We start from the raw sequence: 12,052 nt of genomic DNA, 5'->3' as shown, positions 1-12,052 counted from the left end.
ACCTCCACCTCCTGGGTTCAAGCAATTCTCCTGCCTCAGTCTCCCAAGTAGCTGGGACTACAGACACGTGCCACCATGCCTGGATGATTTTTGTATTTTTAGTAGAGACAAGGTTTCACCATGTTAGCCAGGCTGGTCTTGAACTCCTGACCTCAGGTAATCCGCCTGCCTCGGCCTCCCAAAGTGCTGGGATTACAGGCGTGAGCCATGACGCCTGGCCCTATATCTCTTTACATCACACTTTAAGTAAATAATTGTATTACTCCAACATTAAATGTATACTGATTATAAGAAGACAGAGCTATTGATTACTGAAGATATTAATCTCCATTCCAAGCATTAATATCATTAAGGTTCACATTTACTAACAGTTGTTCAAATTGACATAATTCTTTACAATACTCCAAGATATTTAGCTTACTTTAAAATTAAAGTTGATATCATTATATCTTTTCAAATACATTTAATAAACAGAAAATATTGTTTTTCGTTGTTAAATTCTAATGGTAGTGGAAAAGGACCTATGATATGAAAAAGGCACTGAAAGTATTCCATGATACTTATAAGAAAATGATAAATTTGATTTATAAATCTCTTACCTTTGCAGTTAGAATCAGAAGGCAAAATGTCAGAACTGCTGGCATTTTTATAATTGCAAAAAGCAGCTTGTAAGTATCTGTGATTCCTTGTGTTTCTTCTTTTACTACTGATACTTCTTTGTTTTCTTTTTTCAGAAGGGCAACCAATGTTGTTGTTATTAAAAACACAGTTCCCCAGAAAAAAAGGAAATCTGAAAATGTTTTAAATCTATAATTAATTTTTTGAATTACATAATTTCATTGATACTAAATAATTCTATATACAGTAACTTTCAACTAAAATGTTATTTAAAAAATTAGCCAAGTACAAGGCCTCATGCCTATAATCCTAGCATTTTGGGAGGCCAAGGTGGGAGGATTACTTGAACCCAGGAATTCAAGACCAGCCTGGGCAACATAGTGGGACCCTATCTCTACAAACAATAAGAAATTAACCAGGCTTGGTGGTACACATCTGTAGTCCCCCATACCTGGGAGGCTGAGGACTATTTGAGCCCAGGAAGTGGAGGCTGCAGTGAGCTGTGATTGTACCACTGCACTCCAGCATGGGCAACAGAGTGAGACCTTGTCTTAAAAAAAAAAGTCAACATTTAGGTACCTCTTTATTATATTCAAGGCATTGTACCAGACACAGGAAATGAACAAAAGAGTCCTGACTCTTAAACGTAGAGACCCAAAATAGACAGTGACAACAACAAAAAAGGCAGGGGGTGGCGGGAGTGGAGGGCATTACATTTAGTGTACAACTGAGTTGAATGAACAAAAGCCTGTCACGTCACTTTATTCAAGGAAAATGCTAGGGGTGGGAAACGATTTTCATATCCCCTAAGGTACACCAGTTATATTTCTTATATACCCAAGCCTTTTCAGTTCTTTATTAAATTTGACAACATGTGATTATTTACATCAGATTTTCTACCTTGTATTTTAAAATTTTCTAATGCTTTCAATCTGTTTAAGAATAACTTTCTCATCTCAATACTATGATACAAAAGGCATTTGGTCACACTCGTAGGTGCAGAATGAGGACACATGAAGAGTACTGTCTGAATTGTTTCAGTGAAAGATAGTTGAGCCATTAGCTATCACCCTGAACAAATTTAGTGGAGGGAGTGAATAAAAATCTGGAAGATTCTGCTAAACAGCTAAAAATAATAGTAATAATGGAGGTATCATTTATGACAAAAATATGCTACGCATTTTACATGTATCAACTCCTTTACTTCAACAACCCAACAGATTAGGTTATCACCAGCCCAAATTTACAGGTGAACAAACGAAGGTTTAGGGAGGTCAAGCTGTCCAAGTTACATTCTAAGTCAGTGGTAAAATGGTGATTTCACACCTTATAACTAATTTCAAAACTTGTATCTCATTAACCACCCTGAGAATTGCATTTTAGTTTGCCACTAGAAAACTTATTAGATAGCCCTGTCTCAGTCTCTTCATCTGTAAAATAAGATTTGGCTAGAAAATCCTTGCATTATAGCTCAAACATTCTAGACTTGTACTCCATTTTAGATGTTTTTACTTTTGATTTTATGGTGTATGTGGCACAACTGATCAAGGACCCTAGTCACCTCTTCTCAAAAACAATTAGAATATTCTTCAGTCAGGGTATTTCCTTAGATTGAATCTTGCTCTTGCTGCTGTGTTCACTGAAGGTGATCACTACAGTTTGAACCTCACTTATGAGGGAGAAATATAGCATTATTTGTTTAGATCAATTTCACCTTGGTATTTAAATATTCCTTTCTTATATGTTATCTCATTTGATTCTCACAGCAAACAGAATAGGCTAAGCATGTGTTATTACTATATACAGATGAGGAAAAGAAACTCAGAACACTTAAATCTTTACCAAAGGTAAAATCACTATAAGGCAGAGATGGAGGCAGAGCTTGAATCTCAACCTTCTGAAGTTGAGTCTTACAATCTTTCCATATTTTATACTGCCTAATAAAGATATATATATGTTTTTTTTTTTTTTTTTGAGATGGAGTCTCACTCTTGCCAGGCTGCAGTGCAGAGGCGCAATCTCAGCTCACTGGAACCTCCACCTCTCAGGTTCAAGCGATTCTCCTGCCTCAGTCTCTGGAGTAGCTGAGATTACAGGCGTGTGTGCCATCATACCCAGCTAATTTTTGTATTTTCAGTAGAGACGGGGTTTCACCATGTTAGTCAGGCTGGTCTCGAACTCCTGACCTCAAATGGTCTGCCTTGGCCTCCCAAAGAGCTGGGATCACAGGTGTGAGCCATCATGCCCAGAATAAAATAGTATCTTAACATAATTTCTAGCATTTTGGAATCTGGTTCAAAAGGAATGAACAACAATGTATTAATAACATTATCCTTGTGAGGCTAATGTCCACTTTTTTATTTTTTAGTTTAAGTAATAAATGTTTAAGCAAAGAATTTTACATATTATTAACAGCATTCACTTGGCATGTCCACTATTTTTGCATTCTTACTTCCATCTGCAAAATGAGATTAATAATTACTTGTTTACAGTTTCACGTACAATATTATTCTCATTGAGTAGGGTTTTGTTCATCATTTGTTTTAAAACAGTTGTTTAACAAGCCCTGAAAAAAAATAAATTATTTTCACTGTCACCAGAAATTCAAATTAATGTTAAGTGAAAAGTAAAAGTTGTCAAATTATATAAGACTTAAAGAGTTCCATTTTTCGAGGCAAAAGAATTGAAAATTTGTTTAGCATAGTCTACCAATGTTAATAAACACAGTCCATCTAAAATTTAAATTCCCTGATACCAAGAGAAAAAAGAAGAAGAAGAAACTAAACAAGTTTCAGCAATGTTTGCAGATAAGATTATTTCTTTTTTTCTTTTTATGAGACAGGGTCTCACTCTGTCACCCAAGCGGTAGTGCAGTGGTGCAAACTTGGCTCACTGCAGCCTTGACCTCCTAGGTTCAAGTGATCCTCTTGCCTCAGCCTCCCGAAGTATTGAGATTACAGGTGTGAGCCACTATACCCAGACAAAGATATTTCTAATTTCTTTGTGCTTTGAGGAGAAAATACATAAAAAGAAGGAAGTAGTGACAATGGTTCAGTCACAAAGCCCCAATTCAAAGGATTTCCATATCCCACACGTGCAGAAGAATGAAAAAGCCAATAGCTCAGAGAGGCCAGGAAATATATTAAGAAGTTTTTTGAATACAATTACCACAAATCAGACCAATGCTAAGAACTGATAGCCAGTAGTCTTATTAGACTTATTAACATTGCTTTGATGCTAGAGACATCCATAGACTATAATGCCAACAACCATAAAGAAATATTATTACCAAAAATACGGAAATATTTCATTATTAACATTTTGGTTAGTTTTGATTTAGGTATTTAACCAAAAATATTGAAATACTTCATCATTAACATTTTGGTTAATTTTGATTTGCGTATTTTATAAACTTAAGCATACATGGTATATATATGTATGACCAAGATATCAAAGCTGATGTTCAAGTTTCATAAACATGATTTTTTTTTTTTTTTTTTTTTGAGGCGGAGTCTCGCTCTGTCGCCCGAACTGGAGTGCAGTGGCCAGATCTCAGCTCACTGCAAACTCTGCCTCCCGGGTTTACGCCATTCTCCTGCCTCAGCCTCCCGAGTAGCTGGGACTACAGGCGCCCGCCACCTCACCCGGCTAGTTTTTGTATTTTTAGAGACGGGGTTTCACCGTGTTAGCCAGGATGGTCTCGATCTCCTGACCTCGTGATCCACCCGTCTCGGCCTCCCAAAGTGCTGGGATTACAGGCTTGAGCCACCGCGCCCGGCCCATAAACATGATTTTTGAGCAAAGACCTAAAAAACAGACTATTCTGACATGGCTCCAAGATCTTGTCCAGTGCTTTCATGAATGCAGAAATTAAGAGCATGTAACAACTCATTAGTAACCAATAAAGGTACAATAGCTAACACCTGTCTATTATAGGTGTGTCTATTATAAGATCTGAGTGTCTATTATAAGATCTGAGAAAAACAGAGGACATCTCATTTAAATCCCAAAATCACTTTCCAAAATAGGCATTATTACTCCTACTTTATATACAAGGAAACAGAATCACAAGCCAGAAAGTGCCAGAAATGGCATTCAAACTCCGGTCTAGTTCTAAAGCAAGAAATGCTTTCCATTATATCATCCAGATACTCAGATACGCCCACAGCAAGTAAGCTCTCTTTTCTATCAACTGGACACCGCTGAGAAAAAAGGTTCATATTTTAGCTCCAACCATGAGGTCTGAAACATAGATACTTTCCCCACACTTCTTTTTTTTTTTTTTTTTGAGATGGAGTTTCACTCTTTTTGCCCAGGCTGCAGTGCAATGGCACAATCTAGGCTCATCGCAACCTCCGCCTCGCGGGTTCTAGTGATTCTCCTGCCTCAGCCTCCCAAGCAGTTGGGATTACAGGCATGCACCACTAACCCAGCTAATTTTTCTATTTTTAGTAGAGACGGGGTTTCTCCATGTTGGTCAGGCTGGTCTTGAACTCCTGATCTCAGGTGATCCAACCGCCTCGGCCTCCCAAAGTGCTGGGATTACAGGCATGAGCCACCGCACCTGGTTCCCACACTTCTTTAAACTGGCTATTTGTACTCCCCCTTCTCACCTCCATCTCCCCATATGGTGATATGCCAAAGAAAATTCAAATGCACAGGATAAACAAACTTGGTGTGTCTTCCTAAAGAATTCATTTTACTCAATAAATTACAGGGAGATGACATTAATGAGAATACATAGGCTGGGCACAGTGGCTCACGCCTGTAATCCCAGCACTTTGGGAGTCCAAGGCAGGTGGATCACTTGAGGTCAGGAGTTCAAGACCAGCCTGGCCAACATGGCGAAACCCTGTCTCTACTAAAACTACAAAAAGTAACTAGGCATGGTGGCACATGCCTATAATCCCAGCTACTTGGGAGGCTGAGGCATGAGAACTTCTTGAACCCAGGAGGCAGAGGTTGCAGTGAGCCGAAATTGCGCCACTACACTCCAGCCTGGGTGACAGAGCAAGACACTCTCAAAAAAATAAAAAAGGAATACTTGTCTTTCTGAGAACATAGGGTAACATTTTAAGCCTAGACATGAATGCTAAATAATGTATTATAGCCTATATAAGAATACCTGGTCTATCTAGAAAAGGGTCAATTAGTCTTTTCCAAATTCTAACAGGCATTTTGAGTCATAAATTATGTGTTATGAAAGCAGGACAAAGAAATCTGTCATCGGGTAGGAATTAATGGTCCCTCTCTCTAATTTAAAGCATCAATGTCTTACACACACTGTTTTTAATGTCATTAGTTTGGCTGGATTCATACTCACAGCATCAACTTTTTCAAAGCAACACTTTCTCTTATTCCTGTATGTGCATACCTATTTATAAACAAACTGATTTATAAACTTTAGTATCTTTAGCTCTCTTCTCTGGCATTAGACCATCTTGCTCCCTGCTCCTAAACCCAAATATGTTGCTCCCTATTCCAATCACTTCTAATTGTTACTACTTATACTAGAGGGAGAGGGCCTCAACTACCAGTTTACAGGCTAGATGTGGCCTGAAGACATAAATTAGATTAGATAGATGGCAGATAGATAGATGATAGATTAGATAGATTTTTTTTTTTTAAAGATGGGTCTTGCTAGGTTGCCCAGGCTGCAGTGTAGTGGTTATTCACAGACAGTACTGTAATGTACTGCAGCCTCAAACTCCTGGCCTCAAATGATCTTCCCATCTCAGTCTGTCAAGTGGCTGGAACTACAGATGCATGCCACTGTGCCCAGCTAAAGACATGTTTTTATATGAGCCTAAGAAGTATTTTTAAAATCAGGAAATAAAAAAGGAATTTCTAGTTTCTCTTGAATACTCCTAAGATCTAGCAATCGTGCCAGGTGGGGTGGCTTATGCCTGTAATCCCAGCACTTTGGGAAGCCGAGGCGGGTGGATCACGAGGTCAGGAGATTGAGACCATCCTGGCTAACATGGTAAAACTCCGTCTGTACTACAAATACACAAAATTAGCGACAGAGTGAGACTCCATCTCAAAAAAAAAAAAAAAGATCTAGCAATCTTGGGATCCTATTATCACAAAACTACAACTTACTAGAGTTGATACTCCTCACCTTTAGAGGGGCATGGATTTCTCAAATTATCTCTGTCCCTCCAACTCAGATGACACATTTACATTATCTATCTACCCAATATATTCCATCTCCACTTATCTGTAACAATCAAAACTGTTACAGATAGTATTTTATTTATTTTCTATTTATTTATATTTTTGGAGACAGAGTCTCACTCTGTCACCCAGGCTGGAGTGCAGTAGCGCAATCTCGGCTCACTGCAGCCTCCACCTCCCCAGCTCAAGTGATTCTAGTGCCTCAGTCTCCTGAGTAGCTGGGATTCCAGGTATGCGCCACCACACCCGGCTAATTTTCTGTATTTTTAGTAGAGACGGGGTTTTGCCATGTTGCCCAGAGTGGTCTTGAACTTCTGAGCTCAAGCAATCTGCCCGCCTCAGCCTCCCAAAGTGCTAGGATTACAGGTGTGAGCCACTGCACCTGGCCAGAACATATTTTAGAATTAAAAAAACAAAAAACAATAAACAATTATGCTTCCTTTCAATACTTGGATTTTCTAAACATTGCCTCAGTGCTTAGCACCTCTGTAATCACCTAAGCAATTATATTTCCTTCATATAATTCTTCGTGTGCTATATAACTTTTTCAAAACCACTGGTTTTTCTTGGTTATCCTAAGTTCCAGGAAGAACAATGTTATAAATGTGGTATGTTCAGTCATAAAAAGGAGAATGAAACTATAGGAATTTTAACTTTCAACTAAAATGTTTGAACCAGAAACAGCAGTCTACTACAGATATAAACAGCTGAATTAAAAAGTAAGCTAGTTTTAGAATCTACTGCAGAACAAAGTTCAAATTCCACAGGAAAAAAAAAAAAAATTCAAAGTAACAAGTCAAGGCCGGGCACAGTGGCTCACACCTGTAATTCCAGCACTTTGGGAAGCCGAGGTCGGCAGATCACTTGAGGTCAGGAGTTCAAGACCAGCCTGGCCAACGTGGTGAAACCCCATTTCTACCAAAAATACAAAAATTAGCCAGGCATGGTGGCACATGCTTGTAATGCCAGCTACTAGGGAGGCTGAGGCAGCAGAATAGCTTGAACCCTGGAGGGGGAAGTTGAAGTGAGCTGAGATCACAACCACTGCACTCTAGCCTGGGCGACATAGTGAGACTCCATCTCAGAATAATAATAATAATGATAATTCACTGTCTAGAAATACTTTGTGAATGCATCCTGTTACCAGTTCGTTGCTTTTTTCTTGTTTGAGATGGAGTCTTATAGGCTGTATCGCCCAGGCGGGAGTGCAGTGGTGCGATCTCAGCTTACTGCAACCTCCGCCTCCCCCGCTGAAGCGATTCTCTTGCCTCAGCCACCTGAATAGCTGGGACTACTGGTGCATGCCACCACATCGGGCTAATTATTGTATTTTTAGTACAGACAGAGTTTCACCATATTGGCCAGGATGATCTTGATCTCCTGACCTTGTGATCTACCCGCCTTGGCCTCCGAAGTGCTGGGATTACAGGCATGAGCCACCACGTCCAGCCAGTTTGTTGCTTTTTTTTTTTTTTGAGACGGAGTCTAGCTCTGTCGCCCAGGCTGGAGTGCAGTGGCGCGATCTCGGCTCACTGCAAGCTCCGCCTCCTGGGTTTACGCCATTCTCCTGCCTCAGCCTCCCGAGTAGCTGGGACTACAGGCGCCCGCCATCTCGCCTGGCTAGTTTTTTGTATTTTTTAGTAGAGACGGGGTTTCACCGTGTAGACCAGGATGGTCTCAATCTCCTGACCTCATGATCCACCCGTCTCGGCCTCCCAAAGTGCTGGGATTACAGGCTTGAGCCACCGCGCCCGGCCCAGTTTGTTGCTTTTTGTGTCAGCTTTTCATTTTGTCCTGGGACTGATGTTTATATCACCAGAGGATTAAGGAGATGATGTTACTTAAGATGAGAAAGCCTCAGTGAAATCAAGGTTTAAGAGGCCATGGAAACTAAATTGCTAATTAGCTAAATTGGAACTTTCTCTTAATGTAAGAGTGATTGGTAAAACATTATTCCACAGAATGCTGTTATGAGTTCAAGAATTAGTATATTTATACTCCCTTAGCCACAACTGTTCCCTAATGGATCAAAATTATGCCACTGGATTTTAATTTGTGCTGACTTATTCTTTTTTTTTTGAGATGGAACCTTGCTCTGTCACCTAGATTGGAGTGCAATGGTGCGATCTCGGTTCACTGCACCCTCTGCTTCCTGGGTTCAAGCAATTCTCCCCACTCAGCCTCCTGAGTAGCTGGGATTACAAGTGAGTGCCACCACTTCCAGCTAAATTTTGTATTTTTAGTAGAGAAGGGGTTTTGCCATGTTGGCCAGGATGATCTCAAACTCCTTATCTCAGGTGATCTGTCCACCTCAGCCTCCCAAAGTGCTGGGATTACAGGCGTGAGCTACTGCACCCAGCCTTGACTTCTTTATTTTTATTTTAATTAATTTTTTTATTTTGGCTGGGCGCATATATATAATTATATATAATATACATATAATATCTCTCAACCAAACAACTGAGGAAAAAGTACTATCACCATCATTTCACCAGTAATAGTGGCTCACTCACTAGCAGTTTGAGGAGGTGTACATAAGGTTAGATGTGTGTGAGAATGAGTAAGATTGCAGGAGATTGCAGGAAATTAGTATAGTTGTGACACCTCCTACCACCACCCACATACCTGGTCGTTTACTCTACTGGGAATTTCCAAGGTAGCACAGAAGCTGAGAAGTTTAGCTGCTTAAATTTCAAAACAGAATCCCCTAAATTCATTATCACTGACAGAAATGAAAAATTCCACTATATTCCTGACATTCTTATTCCTTATATTGGTCATTTTACTTGTTTTCTAGTTGTTACAAAAGCTAAAAAAAAAAAAAACAAAATACAAAAGCCCTCAGATAAGCTTAGGCCAGGTGGGGTGGCTCATACCTGTAATTCCCAGTACTTTGGGAGGCCAAGGAGGGGGAGGATCACTTGAGTCCAGGAGTTCGAGACCAGCCTGGCCAACATAGTGAGACACCCCCCCACCCCCAACCATCTCAATTTAAAAAAAGAAGAAAAAAGAAAAAAGAGAAAACCTTACATGTTTTACTAATGCAGAGAAACAGAGAAATTTTTTAGACCTTACCCTCCATTACTTACAGGACAAACTTTTAAACCCTTTTCCCATAGTAATTAAATAAAATCTTACTAATTTAGTCACAGCCTTTCTCAGCATGATTTCCTAAACCCAGTTCAGGCAACGTCCTGTACTTTTTTGTACTTTCCTGCCTCAGTGCACTTTCACTTTGTGTTGTGCATCCTGGTGTGCCATTTCCTGGCCTCGTGGAATCTTTTTCAAGAACAAAGTCAAATGTTATCTGCAATGTGAAGCCTGACTCCCAAAGGCAGTTACTAACTGGCAACTCCGAAGTCTCCTAAAATATTCATCTCCCCTATTTCTCGAGTGCAGAACTCTGCCTTATTCATAAGAGGCCTTAGAATCCCGTCCCTTAGCTGACTCAATAATGTTTTAACGAATAAACCCTGTTCCATTCACTAGAAGGCTGGATTCTGGGTACAACGGTAGGGGTAGAAATGGATCAGAAAGTATAGAGCTAGAAACCTAAAACCAACAAGACAAAAGGAAAAATGTGAACTATATGAGCCACACTTTTAAAAAATGTGCATTTGTGTATTAAGCAAGTGGCATGAATCCCTGGACTCCGTTGTTATTTGATGGGTTGCCTCTCCCTGTTAACTGCAGAGTACTGATCATTTGATTGCTCTAATGTCATTCACTTTGGCTTTAATAATTCAAAGAAGCTCATCTGGACGAAACAGAAAACTTACCTTATCTCCCATACAATGATTTCCAGTAAATTAATGAGCTTCCCTCCAACATCACACACTCTTTCAAAAGGATAAATAAACCTAACACCATAATAGTTTAAATACACTACCTGCAAGAGTAACGATTCCTCTGGGTTGAGGCTGAAACCGCAAATATTTGTTACAAAAGTCGGCAGATTCAAGGGCCAAAAACAAAACATTGCCCAAAAAGTAACCTGCTGTTTGGCCCACCGAATTGCAAGTAGAAGCATAACCCACATTTTCCCTGGATAACATAGTTAACGCCCAACCATCGACAGCAATGTCCTGAGTGGCGGCCAAGAATTCAAACAAAAAGAATGCCACAGTGAGAGCAATCACGTCGGGTGTCCTGCCTTCGGTATTCCCGAGCAAACGGTCCACCTGAGTGGATAAATATATCATGAAGAGTCCTAGTATATACTGTGTTGGGACCAGCCAAGATTTGCGACGACCGAAGTTCTTAACGTAGACAGCATCAACCAACGGGGCCCAGAGTAATTTGAGACTGAAGGGCCAAAAGACAAAACTGAAGAAAGCTTGGTCTGTATAGCTAACATTTTTGCTTTGCAAAATGAGTGGGATGCTCCCCGCCAAGCCCAAGGGAATACCCTGAAGCACGTAAAGAAAGAGTAGCAGCAAAATGCTGCTTAGTTCCGCCCGGAAGCTCCGTGGGGATTTTAAGAAGTCGCCAGTGCCGGTATCCCCAAGAAGAGCTTCTCTGTCCCCTTCTCGGCCCGCTGAGTCCAAATGACTGTCATCCCAACCGCCCGGGGGCAGGGGACCCCTCTTCATATCCAAAGAGTGACTGAAATTTCCTGGCCGCCGTTGCCGGCTGCTGTCCTTGTGGGAGATGGTGGGTGACATATCAGAGACGATGCAGAGCCCCGTCTGTGGGGGGCCGGGGCTGAGCGTTTTGGATCCGTCCAGTCCCAGGTCCAAGGCTGTCGCGCTGGACCAGGGTTTCGGTGGTTCACGGGATGGTGGCAGGGTTCAGAGCGATAAGGGCACTTCTTACTGCAGCCCGGAGTGCTGAAGCCGGGAGCCAGTCCTCTGGCTAGAAGCCCAGAGGATGCCTGGCTAGGTGCCCCCTGGAATGGCGTCAAGAAGCCTGAAGGAGACCCCGGGGCAGTCGCTCCGGGCTCGGGGCTGGAGGTGTGTGCCGTGGTGCCGCAATGGAAACCACCTCCTACATGAGGCGGGACCGAACGGCCGGTCTCCCGACCCAACACCTCCAGCTCTCGCCGATACCAATGCGGCAGAGAGCACTTTCTCTACAGGACTCTATAAAACGCATATAACTTCCTGCCTCGCGCTTCAGGAAGTGGTCCCAGTCTCTAACAGGTCCCTTCCCAATCTCCAGAACAAGCCAATCAGGAACACGCTCTTGTGGCCCAGTTCGGAAACAATACTTGGTGGGAACCTGCAATCTTGGCAGCCGGAACTTTCGGGGAGGATTA

The 12,052-nt window shown here is 41.3% G+C and overlaps 1 protein-coding gene across 3 annotated transcripts in view; it reads right to left on the bottom strand.

The window, feature by feature from the left end:
* The window catches only part of SLC33A1 (solute carrier family 33 member 1), a 31,413-nt gene extending 19,364 nt beyond the window's left edge, over nucleotides 1-12,049 (bottom strand). For 2 of the 3 annotated variants that reach the window (XR_004435485.1, XM_033203494.1), the window contains exons 1-2: nucleotides 10,685-12,049; nucleotides 600-790 (exon numbers count right to left, since the gene is read on the bottom strand). Coding sequence is in view for 2 of the 3 variants with exons in the window: in XM_033203494.1 (XP_033059385.1) it covers nucleotides 600-790; nucleotides 10,685-11,459 (966 nt within the window). In the remaining variant the exon portion in view is untranslated. The remainder of the gene's footprint in view (nucleotides 1-599; nucleotides 791-10,684) is intronic. The other variant, XM_033203509.1, reaches the window with a different exon arrangement.
* Between the last annotated feature and the right edge of the window lie 3 nt (nucleotides 12,050-12,052).

The sequence above is a fragment of the Trachypithecus francoisi genome, unplaced genomic scaffold (assembly GCF_009764315.1).
Source record: "Trachypithecus francoisi isolate TF-2019V2 unplaced genomic scaffold, Tfra_2.0 Lachesis_group0, whole genome shotgun sequence".
In the NCBI taxonomy this organism is placed as follows: Eukaryota; Metazoa; Chordata; class Mammalia; order Primates; family Cercopithecidae; genus Trachypithecus; species Trachypithecus francoisi.
The sequence above is the reverse complement of the archived record's forward strand: the minus strand, read 5'-3'. Positions and strand labels throughout refer to the sequence as shown.